General features: G+C 34.6%; 1 protein-coding gene across 24 annotated transcripts in view; it reads left to right on the top strand.

Moving 5' to 3' along the window:
- The window catches only part of C2CD5 (C2 calcium dependent domain containing 5), a 69,303-nt gene that overhangs the window by 17,823 nt on the left and 29,966 nt on the right, over positions 1–21,514 (top strand). For 12 of the 24 annotated variants that reach the window (XM_027449981.3, XM_038186031.2, XM_038185949.2 and 9 more), the window contains 3 exons: positions 2,306–2,391; positions 8,039–8,147; positions 9,896–9,961. In XM_027449981.3, coding sequence (XP_027305782.1) covers positions 2,306–2,391; positions 8,039–8,147; positions 9,896–9,961 — 261 coding nt within the window. The remainder of the gene's footprint in view (positions 1–2,305; positions 2,392–8,038; positions 8,148–9,895; positions 9,962–21,514) is intronic. The other 12 variants (XM_027449989.3, XM_027449988.3, XM_038186415.2 and 9 more) reach the window with 1 other exon arrangement.

The raw sequence follows: 21,514 nt of genomic DNA, 5'->3' as shown, positions 1-21,514 counted from the left end.
TCACCTCCGCTTTAGAAGCTTGCAACAGCTTCAGAAGTCCTTATATTACAGGAATTGAAACACACATAGTTCATGCTGAAGAACTTTCTCATCTCCCCTCTCAATTTCCTTTGGTAATTGAACTAAAATAATTTCTCCCCCCACCCCCCTCCCGTTCCCTTCAGTTTGTTGTTCCTCTATTTTGCATGGCACACGCACATGCTCATTAATTCATTCATATATTTTTTTGAAGTCTGGCTATCTGGCTGGCAACTCTGCTATTTTAATGCGTTTTAAGCAAAGTCCGTACAGATTTTTTTATTTGCACTGCCCTTTTTTCCATTCCACTGGCATGTATTATTTTCATAGATTTAAATTAAATAGTTGATATTATTGCCTTTTCTTTCTGTAGAAGCTATTTTGATTAGTTTGTATTTTTGTTTTTCATGTCCAGTATTTGTACTGTTTGTCTGTATTTAATATTGTATAGTCCCTGACAATGACACTTAAAATCAATGGCAAATAATTAAAAAAAAAAAAAAAAAGGACAAAAAACAACAACAATAAAAATCTTGTTTAATGGGACTATACAGATACTAATCCTTTTTGTTTCCTTATCCAAGAACAGCTAAAAATATTTATTCTTCGGAAATTATGGTGTGTGTAAGTGTGTGTGGGTGTGTATATACACACACAATTACATGGCAATGATAGTCTAGTCATTTTTGAAAATGTTAGGAATAAAGTTAACATATATGAAGTTCAATATTATTTCCAGATCTTCCTGTGTTTGATTAAAACAAGTGACTACACTTCGGTGTATTTGTACAATCTCATTCATGTTTATTAGTTCCTTAATGAGAAGAAAAAGGAAACTAGCAAGGAATTGTGTTTAATTAGTTAGAATTATTGTAACATAAAATCACTTAACTGTTTGCACTGTAGTGTGTTTTTATTTCATCTTGCTCCTGAAACTTTTTTTTTTCTTTATCCTTAGTGATTTCCAAAAGTTAGGTGCTTATTTTTATTGGCTCCAGTTAGCTCTGATAGTTTTAGAGGCAGTAAATACCAACAATAACATATTTTTAGGCGTGAAGTATTACCAAGAAAATCTGATTCACCAATATTGTGTTTAATTTAGGAAAAACACAATCTTGGTAGGTGCTTAATTTTTACTTCTGTGGTTGCTTTGTAGAGCAAATAACACAGTCATACATATAACCTGCATCTTGCCATGCTCAATTAAGAGTACAGTTCCTTGATTACACATCCTTTGGTAGCAAAGATGTTTGCATATCTGATAAATTTCACAGCTCTTCAGACAAACTCCTGGAGTGAAATATATGAAAAAAAAAAAAAAAAAGAAAAGAAATAGAGTATTATCCTTTTATGCAAAACTAGAATTTACTTGTTTTCATTTACAAATAATCTGCAGGTTATGTGTGTGAAAGCGTAGTAATCAAATAAATGTGGCAGTTTTAAGTGGTAAGCATTATTCCTTAGCTGTCTGAGTAAATCAGATGAGTGAATATTCCATTGTATAACTGTTAAAACAGTTACTGTGTTTTTCAGAGTTTATATTTCAGTTCAAAGGATTTGCATTGCCTTTGCAATTTTCTTTTAAGTCCCACTCATGCAATATATAGCTACTGCTAATACTGTGTAGCGTCTCCTCCCAGTGGTTAGGAAAGGTGATTTAGTTTTTCTGAAGCTATTGGAAAGGCAGATTTTTTTTTAAACTGATGATGAAAATACACGTGCCTTACTATATAGAAATCTAGCAGAGAGGAATTGTTTGACAGTGTGGAATTTGTGGTGAGTGCAACCCTTTTATATAAAGATTGAAACTCTGATTATGTGGAAGCTTCCTGTGAAAAGCACAGAAGGTGGGTAGATATTTATTAAAATTACCACTACAACTGTCAGTAGTGACAGTTGAGGGAAGGGGAAAAAAAAAAAAAAAGCTTTTTCAAAGCCCAGGTCTTCTAAGATCTACTTCCTATTTAAAAGCCTTTTAAATTCAGGACGTGAGGAAAAGGTCTTATATCAGGATGTTTATTATCCAAATCTGTAATGCTTAAAGATGCTGCTAGTCACTTAAAAACAACCAAACAAAGGAAATTCCCAACCACCCCCTCACCCTACCACTTTCACCCAAACACTTTAACTGTGATACTCAGTGTTTTTTTTCCCCTGAAAATTTAAGGGGATAATTTGTCTGTTTTAATGACTTTTATATAATTTTAAATCAAAGTTTCATTACAAATGATAATATATGTTTTCTTGAATGTTTCTTTTGAATGTCATTTGTACTGGTACTCTTCAGGAATGGGCAGTGGGAGTGCTGGAAAAGAAGGGGGGCCATTTAAAACTCTTTTAAGACAGCAGACTCAGTCAGCTCTGGAACAAAGGGTAAGGCATTTTATACTTAAATTTCTAATCTATTAACCTGAAAATTTAGCTTGCAGTTACATGTTTCCTCTTTCTGTTTAAAAAATATGCATACTTTTTATGTCTGAAAACTTAGTGTAGATGTTGAATGTTTAATAGCCTTTTTAATCCAAACAAAACACCTGAATTCTAATATATTACTGAAACATTAAGAGTGGGGCTAATAAACATAATTTGTGTATATTAGCAATTATACAATTACAACAGTAATTACACAATTATTGTTGGTATTACAAGAAACTTACAGCAAATGTTACTAATATTTAGTAAATCACTGATGCATGGGTCAGTTAAATACTTTATTGTCATGTATTTAGTTAAATTTTTATAGAAGCCAAACTCAAACATTGAAATAGTTTTAAACAAGGTGAACAACATTTATAACTAAGAACACTTCTTTGGTTTGGGGAAAAAAGAAAGTTGGTGCATAGTCTAGCATTGTTTCTGCTGCATGAAATGGTATGCATGTAGCCTTTATAAGATGTTAACCTAAATTCATTTCCCAAACAATAAAAGGTCTTTGTATGTTTACAGGCTTTGGAAGAACTTCTGTAGGGCTAAAAATGCCATGTGTTACTATGCTGTCAGTGTATTATTGAATACACAGCAGTATAAAAAGTGTGGTTTTAATTTTTTTAATTTAAAAAAAGTCATTGATACTTCTATTTTTATACTGCTCTTATCAAACTGTTGTGTTATTAGTGAGGTATCTTGGAGGAATAAATGCGAATCTTCTGTCCAAGGAGAAAAAATCTGTTTTAACTTTTTTAATTATCTGAGCTACTTATGTAAAACTTCTGTACCTTTGTTGAAAACAATATCAGCTACATCTGTAAAGCAGAAGTGAATAGTTATTATTTTGAGTTAAGAGGATGATTTTCTTCTCATTTTTTGTGTTGTCCATTGCTAAGGGAGGATCGCCTCATAGGTTCTGTAGAAGGCGGGTATGTTCCAAAACATTGTGTGACTCTTACTGTAGGCTTTTTCCTTTTTTTTTTTTTTTTTGTATTGAAGATCTCTGAATAATAACTTGGAATCTTTTGATTTTCTTCTTTGTGACATTTCTGCAGATTTCTTTGGAATTTTGTTTATGCGGGATTTTTTTCTTTTTTTTTTTTGTTTTAAGCATTTATCAAATTGGTATTTTTCGGTTTAATTTTATATTTTGCATGCTGATACGCTTCAGTTATAATTTCTCCTTAAATACGAATCCATGGCTCTGCTTTTAATGTTTTAAAGAAAAAAAAAAAAGCTTTAATAAGACCTTTTTACTTTACCTTTTTCAGCTAGCATTATAGATATTTCATGGCTTATCTGTTATTTCTTTAGAAGACTTTCTAAAAGTAATTAATAACATAAAATAAAGACAGATAACATGTCTTTAGAATTTGAATGATTTGTGAATTTTGTGACCTATACATTAACTAGTGGAAAAAATACTGTAAATTTGAATCGAAATATGTTGAATTTTTTCTTAATGATAAGATAATCATGATGTAGCAAAGCATGCAGACTCTTAATTGATATAAAAAAATGTGTTCCTGTTGTCTTTCTGAAAATTTCGGGTTGAAATTGGTTTTGCTACAGTTAACTCTTTCGGATATTCAACTAGAATTAATAACAATGATGGAGAGAGACATTTAGCTCCATGTCTTTGGCATTCATAAGAGGTTTTTTTTGTCTGTTTCATTATTACAAATAGATTTCATTCTAGTTACCTGTCTGGATTAGTTAAGGTAGCATGTAAGATGAAGTCTAACATCGATGTGTGTGTTATCTTTACACATGTATTAGATATATAGTTAAATTCTTTTGAATCTTAGTTATAATTATTTGGGTATATGGCAATGCTAACCATTAGAAACAATTCATTTAACTGGATATCTTCTCAGTTTTTTTAATCAATGTGTTTTTAGTCTGTCACTTAAATAATCCTACCTGCAAACCAGAACAGATTTTGCTAGAAGAGTAATCTTATTGTTATTGTTTCTTCTGGGAAAATCCATCAGCCATGGAAAACTCATATACATGTTATATTTTATAATAATGTATTTTTAACAATTCACAGGATGCCTTTTGATAGCAGGTGTAAATATAGCACAGTTATCTGTGTACTTTTATATGTGTACTTTTATCTGGAAACATATATGCTGTATCTCTGTCAGCAGGCAAAAATTTACCTATGTTTTCATGGAAACGATCAAGTGCTGCTCTTGATTGTCATTTGTATCTCGGTTGACTTCAACTTGGACAAATGCTGTTACTCCTCCATATTTGCATTCTGCAAGTGCTTGAGAGATCTTTACTGCTACCTTTACAAAATGGAGATCCACTGATCTTCATTTGTCAAGAGCACTGCTAGATAACTGTTGCTAGAATGCAGTTCTCTGTGTCATTCTGCTGGCTGCAATGCTGACTTGAGCAACTTTTCTTTCCAGCAGCTTGTTACTACTATCTAGGCCATCCCCTCAGTTCAGTTGAAATACAAAGTATAAGATCATTTGGGGACTTCATGAGCAGGCACATTTATTTACATAGAATAAGAATAATTAAAGCAGGAAATTAACAGTATTTGAATATGGATCAGATCCATATACTGTGGCTCAGCTGCAAAAGCTCTATGAAAATATCAGCATTACTAGCACTATCTGAGGGAGTGGTACAGTGTTGGGAATGAGTGAATGGCTGGAAGGAAATCTGCTATCTGCTTCTGTGGCACTAACACCAAAAGATGTGTCTGTGTAGCCTTGTTCCATGTGCTTTTTCATTATTTTGCGTGTAATGTATGTAAAATGCAGCTAGAATACTAGCAATACATGTATGCATACACACAAGCATTTTAAAACACTGTATTAAACATTGCATTAACTTTATTGTAGCCTTAACAAACTTTCTCCAAACTTTATCAGGCTATAAGATCTCTGTGTAGTAGCAAGGATGAAATCAGTGACATCTTTCAGAGTCTTTGCAGTCAGTAACTGAAGTGACACAGCAAATTAGAATCATGTCCTGAGCTGGAACAGACCTACAAGGATCATTGCGTCCAACTTCTAATTTACCAATTAGTATTGATAACATGATTGACTGTCTTCAGTTGTAGATTGGAAAATCAAAGTCAGGTTGCCTTCTCACACACAGGAAGATGCTGTGTTTGTGCCACCATGTTTTAAAGGTAGTCCCTTGCAAAGGGTAGGAATAGAGGAAATTTGTAATATGCAAGTACTGCAACTGTTTCTTAGGGAGTCTGTTTTCCATGCAATGAGTATAGCTTTAAAATGTTGAAGTATTACAGAGTAACACATGTAGTTGAGGCTGAATCTTGTATTTGAGTAATACCTGATGATGATAAAACCAAAACCCTTAAGCTTGGGGGAGAAAAAAAAGGGCTGTCATACTAAGTGACAGCATTCTGTGTCAGAAGGATTGAGACACATTAATGGAGTAAGAATACATGTATGTTGGAATTGGTCATGATTCGGTTATGTAGATCTGTTTGTGGCTGAAATTAACTGATCAGATACAGTTCTAATTTTAACATATATCATAACATAGACTTCCTGTTATTGATATACCTGACTGTATTGATTGAGACAAAGCCATGTTATTATTTTAAATTCCTAGTTTGTAAAGTCAAAAATCAGGCAAACTGGAACTCTCAATGCGTTAAAAATACTTGCAGTATAAAGCCTTATGAAACTAAATCACAAATTTAAAGTAGCTTCTGAATCTCTATAAAAGCAATGGTTTGTATTTTAGAGTGTGAAGTAAAAACGTTCACTTTAAGTGTGATGTAAGTATCAATATATGTATGTATAAAACATAAATGTAGTATAGAATGGAACTTCATATAAATGGCACGCATTAAAATTTTAAAAATGATTTCTGTAGTTCCGGGAAAGCTAGCTGGTAATTCTTAATGTTACAAATGCAGGATAACTATATTCATGGGACAAAACAAATCTACAATATATTTAAATTATGCAGAATAGGTGCCATAGAATTAAACAAAAAAAATATTGCTGTACTTGTGAATCGCTGAACAGTTGATGTAGCAAGCAAAAATGAAACAGTTCTGACAAAGTGTTGCTGTACTGGAATTTTTCCTCTTATTGGCATGAAAACAGTACAGAAAAGGAGTATAGATTATGTTGTAGTCAGGGTTTTCTGGCTACTCTCGTGACCTTCACAGCGCTTTGTGCTTTGGTGCAACCATCTGGTGGAATCTTTTCTCTAGCCCTCTTTAGAGATCCATTGATGCTCCTGAAGACAAATTACCCAAGCAGCTTTGCAGAGTCCTGTGGTGAAATATTCCGACTTTTTAATTGCTTCATAAAATGCGCATGCAGTATTTTTTTATTTGCTTATGATTGTTGACACTACTGTTACTACTGTTTACAAAGTTTGCCTCAGTTTTGAAACTCTGTAAAATAATTGAAAATCCAGAGAAATAGGAGTTTGTAGGATCTTTTAAGAATTGTAAGAGTTTAAATAACCTTTGTATGGGTAGTAATAATCCTGAAGTTTTCATTTTCAAATCAACATTGGGCTTTAGCTTAAGAGGATTTTTCATGCCATGTATTGCTGGAAGAACCGTGATCATTTAATCTGCAGCATGTACACTATTTAGGTAGCAGCTCAGTTGCACTATACTGTTGCAAGTGCTTCAAGTATGTGAGAAGGGAATCTATCCTGTACTTTTTCTCATATACAGTGGCACTGTTTATTTTTACCATTTAACCATTCATCATGATTACACAAACCATGATTGCACGATTTTTCTTTTACTTTTTTTTGCCTCTGCGCTTAGAATTGCTGAATATTAATCTGTCGCCTTTCCCCCATACATATGCTATAATATGTATAATACATATTCCTTAGAGTATCTCTTTAGAAAATATTCCAATTTGGGGATTCATCTCCCCTGAGTATGAAAGATTTATTTTCTGTCATGTATGTCATGAAAAACTGTTACTTCTTACCTGGCCTCTTGTATAAATGTTCTCAAACAATTGCCAAAACTTAATTCTTCATTTTATTTATGAATTGGTAAAACCAATCTATGTAAATGAAAGTGGAATTGATTTTTTTTTTTAAGAACCTAGTTGTACTTCAAAGACTTACGCTTTATTCTATGCTATATTTATGAGACATTCATCATTCTTGCAAAAGTACAATTAGCTTTACACTGTGCTTCAGGATCAAACTGCATTCAGATGTAAAAATAAACCCTAGAATTTGGAGGAAAATATTCCTTTATTTTTTATTAGCTAATAAGAGTAAAATTACGGTGCTCTGCTGCCTCCCAAAAGTTGACCAATAACACAAATACATAAAGTTTTGATCATTAATTAATACTATTTTGGGATGCAGATCTATGGGGGAAAAGTATTTTTACATTTTTAGAATCTCGACTTTTACTATACTATTGGTATAAGAAGATGAATGGTAACACAGTGCTTAGTAAGCCTGAAGGTATGTTTGGCCCAATGTAACTGCTTTGCTTGTATTCCAGGGGAATTACCAGTTCACTGCATGTTTATTGGCATCCAGCAGTGGTTGATAAGCAGTCATTTGATATGTTTTGTTTTATTTTTTTTACTCACAACAGGAATTTCCATTTTTTACCTTGACGGCCTTTCCACCAGGCTTCCTTGTCCATGTTGGTGGTGTTGTCAGTGCACGTTCTGTGAAGCTCTTGGATCGCATTCACAATCCTGGTATGTTGACACAAATCTTGCCCAAGTCCAATTGCAATACTTATAATATTTGAAACTCTATAGAATACCAGTATTATTATAGATGCAGATCTCTTCTAACAGTGTATATTAAAAGCAATAATTTAAGCATGAACAATTATAGTCATTCAGAGGGTATGTCTTCAGTGAGAAATCTCTCAGCAAGTTAATGAAATTATAAAGTACTTTGAATCCAGTAACTTTACCAAGAATTGTCTCTGAATTGTTGAGGGTTTAATTAATTTTTGTCTACTTCCAAATATTTAAACAGTTGTCCATTCAAATGAAAATCAAATCAAATGCTTGAAATGTTTTCTAACTTTCAGCTCCTTGCAAATCTTAAGGACTAATTGCAACAGTTTAGCTCAATATGTGTTTTTTTTTTAACCTCAGGTGATAACACCTTTACAGTGTTGTTTCTCTTCTTACTTAAAAACATATACATAACAGTCCTTTAATATTTTAATTTATTATTTACAAGGGAACTCCAATAATAGAAAGTGTATTTTGCATGTCCTAGTTCTGAAATCAGAATTAAGTGGCTGCTGACTCTGTTATATTCACTGAAACAAGCAGAGATGCTATTTAAAAAGCTGGAGTTAACAAGTGCGTTTAAAATGCAGACAGATGAGAGACAAAAATAGCACCTATAGTGGTTTTGCATGCACTGGCCAGGAGTAATAAAACAAAATTCGTGCAAATGCATCTTAAAAAAAAAAAAATCTTTTATTTTTATTTCCTATTTTCACTTTATTGCTCTAAGTCAAGAATTCTTGAAGCAGGTAGATTGTTACTGCAGTAAACTGACAATATAAAGTAAAATCACGGACTTAATTTGTATTCAAGAAAACTACGTCACGGTTTTTTTTTTAAAGCATCTGAGTACATACCACTGTTCTTTTTTTCCTGTTTTTAAGATGTTATTTATAAAAATGTAGAGAAAATTAAGATAAATGTCAACATATAATTTAGGTGTCCTTTTTTGCCACAAAGTTGTCATAGACTTCTGTATTTTTGACACGTGATACAGATCACTTACATGAAATTTGCTATGTGATAAATTTAAGACAAAATGGAAAAAAAAAATGTTTATGCTCAGGAGTTTTCCAAAATGATATCTTCCATTATGTACTCTTATTTTTTACCTACTGAGTGAAAGCAGGATGAGAAATAATAGAAGTAGAGATGCATATTTGCACAATTAAGTGACATTTTGCATTTTTTTTGTGGGATTTATAGATTGCTCCTGACAAGTGAATGTAAGGTGCATGATACTTCTAACTCATTGTATTTCAAAACAATGAAAACTAAAAAAGGAGAATAAAGGGACATGGCGATGGAGGGGAAGGTGAAGTAGTAAGAAAAAAATCTTATGCAGTGATGGTCATACTAAGCATTTGAATCAAGTTTATAAAGTATTAAAGGAGTCGTATAAGCTGGCAAGTGAATATGCAGGAAAATATAGAAGAGGAAAGAACAATAAAAGAGGTTGTTTGAGAACATAGTGATTACACAATAATTGCTGTATGCTGTACACTTTGATCACGCCTAGTGCTAGATTGCTATAGCATGCTCCTTTTTTCCCTTTCTATTTCAGCCTCTTATTAACTCTGCTGTCTGTGTCTTTCCAGTTCCTGTGGAGTGGTGTTGTCAATTGTGTTCTTGTTGGTAGTTTTTTTTCACTATTCTGCTCCTATAACTGATCTACTAATTTGCTGTTTTGAACTCAGCCTTTGTCGGAATTATGGGTAACACAAGATCATACAAACTGCTAGACTGGAATAGTTTCAATTCAGGTATTTTACTAGTCATTTGGTACTACATATGCTGACAGAAATTATGGCAGCTCAGTGAAGTTCTTAGAAATGCTCTAGGATATTCATTAGGTTAATGCTTCAAATTTAAATCTGTTTAAGCATCAAATTCCGCAATGTATTACTTTTTAATGTTGTTAAAGGCTTTTTTTAAAATTGCAAAGCATCGTTTTAGAATAAAATAGCATTACTAAGATTATAATAATATCTGAAAAGCTGAATACTCATGTTCTTAGCTTTCAGCCAAGTGTTTGGAAAACAAGTAAGTTAGAGAAAGAGAACGGGTTTGGGTTCTGATTTATATAGTTGGAATCATGTCAGGTGTGATTTTTTTTTTTTTTTTTGCATGAGCTTGAAATTTCTTCAACAATGGCTGTACTTCTGTCTGTTTCAGGAAATCAATGAATATGTTTATTGTAAATTTTAGAGATAAATAGACGGAGTGAATGAAAAATAGACAAAATTTACTAAGAGGACAAGCTGCTTAAAGAGGATGGTATATAGTCCAGAATTTGTTGGTTCATAATTCCTGTATTGTAAAATGCATTTAGCTTGCAGGCCTTACAACATGATTATTGGAATTTCTAAAATCACTTCAAAACTTAATGTCAAAAAAGCCCCACTGTTCTATTTTTTTTATGTGCAGTTTTAGGAATCAAAATGTGTACAGCTGCAGAGAAAATGGAAGAGCTGATGGTACAGTTTGCATAAAAGCTGTATTTCTATATAATACTGGTCTCTTCTGGCAAGAAATGAGGATCATTCTCCCCACTTTTTTTCTCTGGAAACAAAATACTTTGGAAGAAGCAGAGGCATAACTTCTCTCTATGTAGTGTCAAAGTCAGCAGAGCTTGCCAAATAGTAAAGTTTTTAAAGCTGACACAGTAAAAAGGTAGAAAGCTGACCTCTGTTTTTTTTTTTTTAATCTCAGAATCAAACTTGCCTTGCTGTTACTGCACTGTTGCAGTATGTATATCACATGCTTTTGGAAATTATCTACAGTCGTACTTTAAATTTTGGTTTAAACTATCTGAATATGTTTTTCATCTTACAAACAGTTCAATTACAGTTAGTATGTGAAACAGCTTATTTTTGTGTCCTTGTTCCTTGCCACATTACATGTTCTGGAAGATTAGAACTGAGAGTTCATTTTTTAAATTTGTCTGTTCTCAAACAGTCTTTTGAACTGAATTTTAATTTCCATATGCAAATAACGTTATGGAATTTCCAGATTTATTATTGGTGTATCTAAAGTGTTTAAAGTTGTAGAAATTTCACATCTTTTATGCTACCTTGAAAAGTTTGAATTAGTTGTTGCTTCTTTGATATAGTGTCTAGGGGGATGTTACGATGGAAGAACTTACGAGAATAATGGAGTAACTGAGTTGTGTACAGACACTTTCTAGCCTACATTAAGCTAGGCTAGAAAGTGATCCAGAAATGTAAGCCTTTGAAGCTAAGGGAAAGCTAGTCTTGAATTCATTTCTTGATGAATTATCCAAAACAGCAGTCTAAATTGTTTAGATATAACAGGAAAGAGAAGGCTTATGTCTGTTACATGCATTTTATACCTTGAAGTGGTGATTATACAAGAATTTTGGATTAGAGAGGCCTAAATCAAAGTCTAATTTTAGAGTTCATACCTCTCTTAAGAACTGTCAGCATTTCTGTTGCCTTGAACATGGGTCAGCAGTGCTCTGCTGGCAGTCTTGATTTATCGTACTGGTCAGGGACTGAGCAGGTTATGCCTCATATTCCTGGAAGTATGTTTTCTTTTCATTCATTGGTGTGTTGCTGAACAAGAAGGGAGGAAAAAGGCAATAGATCAGGTGTTGTATATCAAGGTTGGATGTGGTGCTTAGGGACATGGTTTAGTGGGTGATATTGGTGGTAGGAGAACGGTTGGAGGTCTTTTCCAACTGTTACAAATCCATGTGTGCAATGGATAGTGAGTTTTGTACTAGAGCTTAGGTTACATGCATCAGTCCCATCTTAGATTGAAATAAAGAATGTGCTATGTAAATCTGCTACTACTGAGAAACCACTGCAGGAGATTTCTGTTCATCTCCCCCCTTCTAGAGCTTGCTTACTCGCTCTGTTGTTGCTTGCTAATGCTTGGCCTGAAGGAGAGCAGAGAGTTTTTTTTTTTTTTTTTTTTTTAAAAAAAAAAACAGATTAAGAAAAACATTACTACGTGTTTACATTGCGTTCCTTTCAGCAAGAATGCAACCAACAACCACAAGTAGGCTAAAATTACTTTCCTTTTTGAAAGTGTATATTACTTTCCTTTTTCTAAGTGTTCAGACTTCATTTAAGCTTGTCAGGTAACTTGTGTACAGACACTGAAGAATATGGAAGGATACTCCTTTTTTCTTTTTATTCTTTTTATTTTTTAGATGAGGCTTTTTTGTTTAAGATACAACAACAGTATCTGATGGTGAAAAGTTGTGGAGATTTGAGAATGCATTAAAATCAAATGTGGAAGTACAGGCTGAATGTTGGATGAAGGGAAAAAAAACCTACCTAAACATCTGGGAATTGTATATAGTACAGTGACATAATTGTTTAAATGTTTGTAAAGATTTCAAAAGATGATGATCAAGATGAACCTGCAAAGTAAAAGTAGAGAGGTAAGGGCACAAATTCTTAGAAAAGAGGGCACGTAATACAATGGAAGAAATCCTGTGGTGCTGTCACTGGAACAGGGTGCTGAAGATACACTGTAAATATAAAAATGTGGTAGTAAACCTGGGTCCACAAGACTTTGTTACTTTCTCATCAAAGTTAAATGTAAAGAAGGAAGGCTTCTTCGCAAGTAAGAGGAACTCATTGAATAGAGACCCTTTTTGCATACAACTGTTTCATAGACTAACATACTCAGTGTGCTTAAATCCGTTTTTAACCTCCTCATTCAGGGAGCTGCTCTAACAGTGCTTCTTTGGCTCCAGTAGTCAGAAACATGGAAGGAGGAAAGATGTTTAATAAAATTCCCAAGGATCTCCTGAGTGGTTTGTGTGTTATTCCAGACTTGCTGTTGGAGTGTGAAATTCTCCAGAATGATAGTTTTGTGTGTGGGGAAATGTAAGAGGAAAGCCTGAAAACATTTTTGTTCCGAAACTGAATGCTTTTCTTTACAGAAAGACAAACATATGGTGAATGTGCAAATTACATTTCATACTGCTGCTTTCTGGGACGTAAATGTGGCATACTTGAAAGAATGCAGTAGAAAATGTCAGAATGTTTCTGTTAGTGTGTAATACGGCTGCTGTTAGAACAAGCAGGCAAGACAGAATGTTCAGCTTGACCTCTAGCTGTTTCCAGAAGAATCTCCAGATTGACTTACACATCGTGATATGATAATGGATAAGGCGGATGTCAGAAGGTTTTCTGAACAGGAGAAGGAGTAGTAAAAGCTACATGGTACCTGAATGGATCTTTAGCTTTTCACAGTTTATTAGTATGTCTATTAGTATACGATGTTTTTCAGTACTACTTTCCTCTACTTTTTTGCAAGCATTTCAGAGGAGTGAGTAATTCCAAATATTTTTATAGTTAATGTGAATGGTTTTTGAATGCTCTTTTGAAGTAGATATACCCTTAACTTACCCTTAAATTAATGAAATAATTTTGGGGGGGATTGTGTGTTATTTTTCATTTAGAGAGTTTTGAGTAGATTCAACATAACTGAACAAAGGCTGATCATTGTCAGTGTAGAATTTGTCTTGGAGCTTTTAGTGTGCACTTGCAGCCCAGAAGGCCAACTGTATCCTGGGCTGCATCAACAGAGGTTTGCTTGCAGGCGAGGGAGTGGGTCCCCTCTAGGTCCCCTCTACTCTGTCCTTGTGAGGCCCCACTTGGAGTGCTGCATCCAGGTCTGGGGCCCTCAGCACCACAAAGATGTGGTCATGTTAGAGTGGGTCCACAGGAGGGCTGTGAAGATATCGGGGGGCTGAAGCACCTCTCCTATGAAAAAAGCCTGAGAGGGCTGGGGATGTTCAGCCTGGGAAAGAGAAGGCTGTGGGGAGACCTCATTGCAGCCTTCCAGTACTTTCAGAGGATTTACACGTGTAAGTTTTTACACAGGCAGATAGTGTTATAGGACAAGGAGGAATGGTTTTAAACTAAAGGAGAGGAGATTTAGAGTAGATGGTAGGAGGAAATGTTCCACTCAGAGGGTAGTGAGCCACTGGAAACAGGTTGCCCCAAGAAGCTTTGTATGCCGTGTCCCTAGAGATATTCAAGGCCAAATTAGATGGGGCTTTGGACAGCCTTATCAAGTGGGAGGCCTCCTTACCCATGGTGGTGGGGTTGTAACAAGATGGTCTTTAAGGTCCCTTCCAACCCAAGCCATTTTACTGATTTTTATTTGCAGAAATATTTTTAGTGGTTTTTGTAAGTTCTGAGATTTTGCCTCTATTAGTGTGGTCTCGAGGTCCTGAACTTGCTCCAAAAGTAACTGTAGGAAAGACTCGTTGGATGTAGAAATTCAGAGATGGTTCTTCTGTGAGCTTGTCTTTAAAATCAAACAAAAAAATGGTTGTGAGTGTATAGAAATGATCTATGCAGAGGTTCTGTGTAAGTAATGCATAAAAGCATGAAGAATGTAAACAAGGAATGGGAAATGCAGAGACAGTATTCCTGCAAATAATGTAATCTTGTTTCTGCAATTGTACAGTGAGGTAGATTGTCTGCATGGCAGTCAGCAAGAAAGCGGCAATCCTGTGTGTGAACAGCTGTGTTTGTTGAGAGATTAATATTTTTGTTTGAAACTCTGTATTTTTCTTCCAATGATTGTTAGATACAGTAATATTCTTAATTAATTTAAGGTTCCAAATAGTTAGGCTTGTTTAAAACTTTAGAACATACCTGTAGGTCAGTTTGTGATACTAATTGTAAAATAGGCACCCTTGTTTTAAAAAATCTTGACTTGTTACAGCTGAGTAACGAGCTCAGGTAATCTCCAGCTTTGGGTAGTAGTTTCTTTATTACCTATCAGCTTGTCAAAATGGCAGACTTTGCAATTGTTAATATAATAGGAACAATTAAAACATTCCTATATCATACTTAATGTCCCATTCATTTTGTTATCAGAAGAACCTTTTATGCACAGTTATAAGGACTTCTCCATTATAGGAAGAATGACTGATTGAGATAATAACTAAAAACTAGAGTGACAGATGGAAGCCTGGCACACTAATTTTCCAGAGACAAAATAATTCTGGTATTAACATTTTATTATGTCTGGGCAACTAAGGAAGTATACTATAGTGCTAAGGAAATATGGTGAGGATGATTTTTTTTTCTAAATAGTTTAATTTTAGGTTTAATTTTTAATATGTATATATAACAACATTTTTTAAATCTTCAAATGCAGCATATTTTGTCAGTTCATTTTAGTTGTTACATGATGATTTTCTTTCACTGTAAACCAAATTATTACTGCCATGTTGGTGGTATTACAGATTTTTTTTTTTAAATGATGCGATTTTGTAGCTTGTGTTACTGCTATCAAACCTCTACCTGCAATTTAATGGAGGAGTTAAAAGGCTGTGTTATCATCATGGATGCTGGTAGTATTTTTCAGCAGATTTGGTTGAACCAGTTTATAGAAAACTGTTTCCTTAAAGACTATGTGCAATGTCTAGAAAAGTTTAAATTGTGCTGTGATCTGTCCAAGTGGTTCTTGATTGCTTATTCCTTATACCAATCGTAGATACTTTGCAGTGCATGACTGATAGACAAAGTGTAGAACAATGGGGGCTTGGCATTTGTCATTGTGAAAATCCAAGTACTTACTTTTTTCTCATGTGGGACATTGTTTAGATTTACAAGGTTGAATTAGTGTAGGTTACACACTGGTTCATATAAAATATTTGTATTTTGTGATGTCATTTGTGAGATTTAGAAGATGCTAACCTTCAGGTATCTGAGTGCTTAACCCATTTAGGATTGTTTGTTTGAGATTAGGAACGTGTTAAGAATGTCTCAAGGCTTGGTGTTGGGGATGTCAGGAATGTGAGGTTGCTTATGATCATAAGGCTGAGAGAGTTAGCTCTTTGGAAGTTAAGGCAGGATTCCAAGTGCCAAACTTCTGAAGTATGATTTGTATCATTGTTTTTTAGGGGTATGACAATTAAAACATCTTGATTCATTTTAGAATTCCTGGATGGAAGCGTAATTCTATACATTCCTTTCTGAATTACAAATACATTCACCCTTATCAGAGAAACAGGAATTACAGAGACACTTATTTCTGTTTTCTAGTTAAAGCAACTTTTTTTTTTTTTTCTTACAAAAGAAAAAAAAGTGTTCTCCAGTCTTCTAGCAATGATGTAGGGGGTTTTAATGGAATTTGGAGTATAAGAAAATTCAGGAGTTGTGGGAATGTAAGAAAGTGAAATGCTGTTTTTTCCTCATCTAGAGGTGTATCTTGGTATTAAACACTCCAACAGTGAGTTGTCACTAAAAGCAGTGATCCTACTTTTCTGCACAATTTCTGCCATGTGGTCCTGCAGTCTTCTGGTGATCATGTGCTTGCGGAGTGAGTCACTTTGCCTGACTAACCTGATAGAAGACAAGCCATGCAAATGAATGGTTGTGTTCGATCAGCCAGCTGAAATACTGGCTGTAAATGCATCCTGTAAATGCATGAAGGCTGGATGTGATTCTAATTCTTGATCTTCTTAATGCTGCATCTTCAATAATTGAAGAACTTCCTCAACATCAACGTTTATACCTGCTTTTCTTCTCATTCAGCAGGTTGGGCTTGAGAAATGAGAGAGGTGCTTTCTGACCTCATTTCATAGGTTGGCAGGAAAGCACTCACAGTACTATTCTCTAGCCTGGATGTTTTGTCTGTAGGAGTAAGTGTACCGTTTCTCTTTGGCATTTATGCACTGATTTTTGCTTTTCTGGTCTATTTTAGTTTCTATTTGATACATCACAGTAATCGATTTCCTGCAGTTTCTATATCATAATAAAAGTTCTTCATTTTCACATCTTTTGGTCTTAAACATAAGGAGCAATTTAAAGAGGGGAAAAAAGGTATTGGAGTGCCATCGAGAATCTTTTTTAAGTTGTAGATTAGTCTTGGTGTGTTGTAGGATTACTTATTTGCTACCCAGGTTGTATGTTTAAAGTTTACTGACAAGAGGCTTTTGTACACTTACTGTTAAATATTTTAAAGAGGTGATAAATACTGTTATCTATGGGATGACCAGAGAGGTTCAAATTAGACTTGTAGGTCAGGGAGCTTCTACACAAAGGAGTCTCTTAAATAATAAATAAATAACATAAAATAAAAATAAACAAACACCTCTCTTCCCACAACAAAACCAACCCACACCCAGAAAACAAAACAAGCAAACAAAAAACCCATTCCCTCCTGTATAAGCAGACTAATAGGTTTTAATAGAAACGGATTTAGAATGAAGGAATAAGGAAGCTCAGTTTGCAGTATAAAAGCATGGTAACTATGCCCATTCCTGCAACTTTGAGGATGTTAAGAATGAGGCCCAGGATGTCTAGGGATTCAGCTTTATAACAGTAACTCTTGAGTACAATCTGTGTAATTCAGAAATCATTCTTCTTAGTTTTTCTTCAAGTTTTAAAAAATATGTAGGCACCTTGCCTAGTGCAGATTATGGCTAAATCTTGAAAGGCCTTTAAGAGGACCTCTAGGAAATAACTTTGGAAAGATGCAGGTGTTTTCTGATTTGGAGGAAGCAAGTATGCCAGGTGAAAGATGTTGGCTGTATTGTTAACAGGACAACATGCTGTCTAATAGAAGTCAACCTTATATTTTGATGGCAAGAAATAGGTGGCTTAGGGAACTGACCAAAAGAAACACCTGGGGCACCAAATAAATGCAATGTTTGTAACTACTGGAGTTGTTTGGAACGTAAGTTTGGAAGGTTTCAGCTGAAGGAGGTTGGAGTTGGCACAATTTTTATAGAGTACTGTACTGTTCACAGCATTGTTTCTCAAGTCTTCAACTCCAGAAACAGTAGAGTTTGCTTCCACTTTGTTATAAATACGCCAATTTTTAAACGTTAATGAAAGTAGGTTTAATATTCAGTCTTTAGTTTCCAATAAAAGGCGTATATTAGCAGTGTAATTTTTGCAGACTCTTTTGCTTGGAGGTTAGATAAACCTTGCTATAAACTTCTTGATAGATTTGCTAGAAAAGCTTGTGATTGAGTGCTATGTATGCTTGCCTTTTTGCTTCCACCTAGAATCCAGGGCCATTACTTTCTGTAACCATTTCAGTGAGCTGCCATAGTTTTCAGTCTGTACTGTCACCTGATCCAAGCATGCGCCAAAATACCCACCGTTTCTGGCTACTGTCTGCTGAATCTGCTTTGCAAACCCTTAGTTCTTAAGCTTTTGCCATAGCAAAAACCAGCAACAGACACTCTTACGGAGTGTACTGGACACATGCCATCCTGCTTCCCTAACTCCTCTAATTGTTTATGTAAATCCTTAGCTTTACTAAACTTGTAAATGCTACAGTGGCATCCCCATGTGAAATTGTGTGGCTCGTGTCAAAAAAAGGCTGCTTGTAAAATATTTGTCAGAAGAATATGAATGCTACACATTGCACTGCATTCAGTGTTTTGTATCAATTTATTACTGCAATGTCATGGTGTTTGATCTTAATTGTAGACAATCATTTTGTATTTTAATATTCAAAGGTAAGTTCATGTAAACTGTGTGTGAATGTACAGTATTAATATATAAACATACTGATTCACATTTGGCCTCTGGAAGTGAAAAAATAGTGACTCAGTTAAATGTCTTAAAGGAGACTGGGTCCTCTGCTTACAAGCATTTATGCATGACTACAATATAAATTTTGAACTTGCACAATGAGAATCTGTTGGATTTTTTTGAAAGATATTGGGCGTGATCTTGTGAACATTTGAAGACAATGGCTGGAAAAATGTTATCTTTAATAATAATGAAAATGATCGATTATATTACTGTAGTTCAATAATTTTGTTACTTCTGATGTCGAACATATTTCCAGTAAAGGGTTAAATGTTACCTGAGCAAGGCATAGTGTTGAGCAACCTCACAACAATATGATATGATTCCATTATAAGTCATTCTCGTAGATAGGCTAGGTGAGAAAATTGCGTTAACTCTTAGGAACTTGTTCCTAAACTTTGATTTAAATGATAAATTTCTTGTGGAGGAAAGTTTACATGTTTTCAATAGAATTTGGGACCCGTCACTTCTATCTCTGCCATTTCTGATCCCATTAAGCATATCGTTCCATTTCAACACTTCATTCTCTTTCAGTTTTTCCTGTCAGACCACGTTCTTTTTTGGTGTCATCTTCTGGCTTGTAATCTTATTCTTTATTCCACAGCACTTTCCCTGTTCATCCCCAGTTGCTTCACCTGTTGCTCACTTTCAACTCCTTTGTCATAACATCATTTCCTTTGCACTTTTTGTCATAGGAAGGTCATTAGCAGTATTTGCCAAATGATACCTAATGGTGTGAAGAGAAAACAGATGATATCATAAAAAACAGTTTTCCTTTGCTTAAGTCTCTATTTATGTCTGGAAAAAGATTGCAAGACTCCTGTTACATCTCCATTTTAGGTTTTTCTGTGAAGTGCAAATATTTGTGTGGCTGTTCCATCCATGATTGTAGCCACCAGCCTGTGGTCAAGTCTAACTGAGCAAGAATTGTTTTGTATAGTCAGTATACTTCTTTTCCTACTACTTACACCTTTCTCTTATAGACAGAAACACACATTAATAAACAAACTTCTTGTCTGTGACTGGATGGGGAAGGAAAATTTTCTCCTGAGATCCATGTGTCTTCCACCATGAAGAGTTAGTGACAACATTTACAGAATCTGCTTGTGGTCTCACATCTTCCATGCAGCTCCCTGTTTTATCAGACCTTGTAGGTTTTGCCTTAAAATGGGTTTCCAAAGTTCCTCTGTGCACTAGCACTAGTACCATCAGCTGGTGGCAGCAAGGGCAGTCTCTGTTCCGACTCAGAGATGCACATGCAAAAGACAACATTTTTGTCTCCTGCTTTCCTTTGTGTACCACAAATTGTTCACCTAGCTGAGCTTGGGAACTCAAACGCTGTGATGTGATGGGTTACTTCCGTATGATTCTCAGCTCTTAAAAGCTGAAAAGTTTGAGACCTCGATAGCAAGTACCCCAACCATCTGAGTCAGGATTACTGTATATATAACCTTGAGCATTTGATTTTTCCCAGTTGGCAAAAGTCCTTTCAGCAGTGGTTTTGCTTTGAGGAACAGCAAAGTATAGTGCCTAGAGATTCTGCTAGGAATATATTGAAACCTGGTGAAGGTGAACTCACCTATAATGGAACATGATACAGTTCATGAAAATCCTTAGTCTGTTTTGTGTTGTGTGTATGTTTCTGTCTCAGCTCTTAGGAGGGTTTTCCACAATCATCAATGCATTTTTTTGTTCTTAAAGCCAAGTTTGGATAAACCTGATTCCGTACACTGAAGTTTGCTCTTAGTACAATGCTATGAGTAGGCATGTATTAACATGTAAAGTTACATATGGTTGAATATACAAACCTCTCTGCTTTTTTAATTATTAGAAAATGTTCACTAGTTTATTTTAGAAGCTGAAAATCCAGTTCCATATCAAAAGCTGAGGTAAATTCATGGATGAATACGTATTGCTGTACAATACTTCCGTAAATTTCAAAATATCTGTATATCTACATCTTCCATTTTTGTTTGCATGTTGTCAGAGAACTTAGTGTATGATGTGTTATTATCATACACTATACTTAGAAACATTCCTAATAGTAACAAAGTGCAAAAGTGGTTCCCAATGAATCTCAGACTTTGGCATTGATATTTTAAATAATGATTTAGCAAGGAGATCTCAAGGGCTGGATGTATCCATGCAAAATTGAGTTGATTTCAGAGAAAATGTACATGAATCCATTTGTTCAGATCCCTTTGCAGCATCTGAGTGCCTACTGTTTATTACTGTTTTTCCTCTTATGTATGAATAATTATTCGTACACACAAGCCATTTTGAATGAAGAAACACTTCACAAACTCCAGTTTTAAGCTATTGTACCTGTTTACTTATGTGTAAAAATTCACAGGAGGAGAGCTTTAGTTCTCGGAAACTTACTGCTGAATGACTTACTCTAGTAGCGCTTTTCTTTGCGTTTTTAATACAGTTTTCAGGAAAAGGAGCTAGGATGTATTTTAAGATATGCGTCAAAGACAATAAGGTAATTACGTAAAGACTCCATTTTGGAAAAAAAAAAAAAAAAGTATAATCACCAGGATACTGAAGCAAAAAATGAATAAATTGGTGATTGTCAGCATACATCTTGGACTTCTTAATGTTGTTAATTTAGAAATGTTGTTAATTTAGAAGTAGTTGCAAATACGTATGGTTTCTATAAGTTAGAAGTACTGAAATGAGCCACAGAACACTGTGTGTTTGACTAGCGATATAATCTTGAACAAATATTTTAAAAATCTGATGATCAGGACTTCAGATTGCAGT

Source organism: Anas platyrhynchos, chromosome 1, assembly GCF_047663525.1.
Source record: "Anas platyrhynchos isolate ZD024472 breed Pekin duck chromosome 1, IASCAAS_PekinDuck_T2T, whole genome shotgun sequence".
Taxonomy (NCBI): domain Eukaryota; kingdom Metazoa; phylum Chordata; class Aves; order Anseriformes; family Anatidae; genus Anas; species Anas platyrhynchos.
Note: the sequence above shows the minus strand (reverse complement) of the source record. Positions and strands in the feature narration are given on the sequence as shown.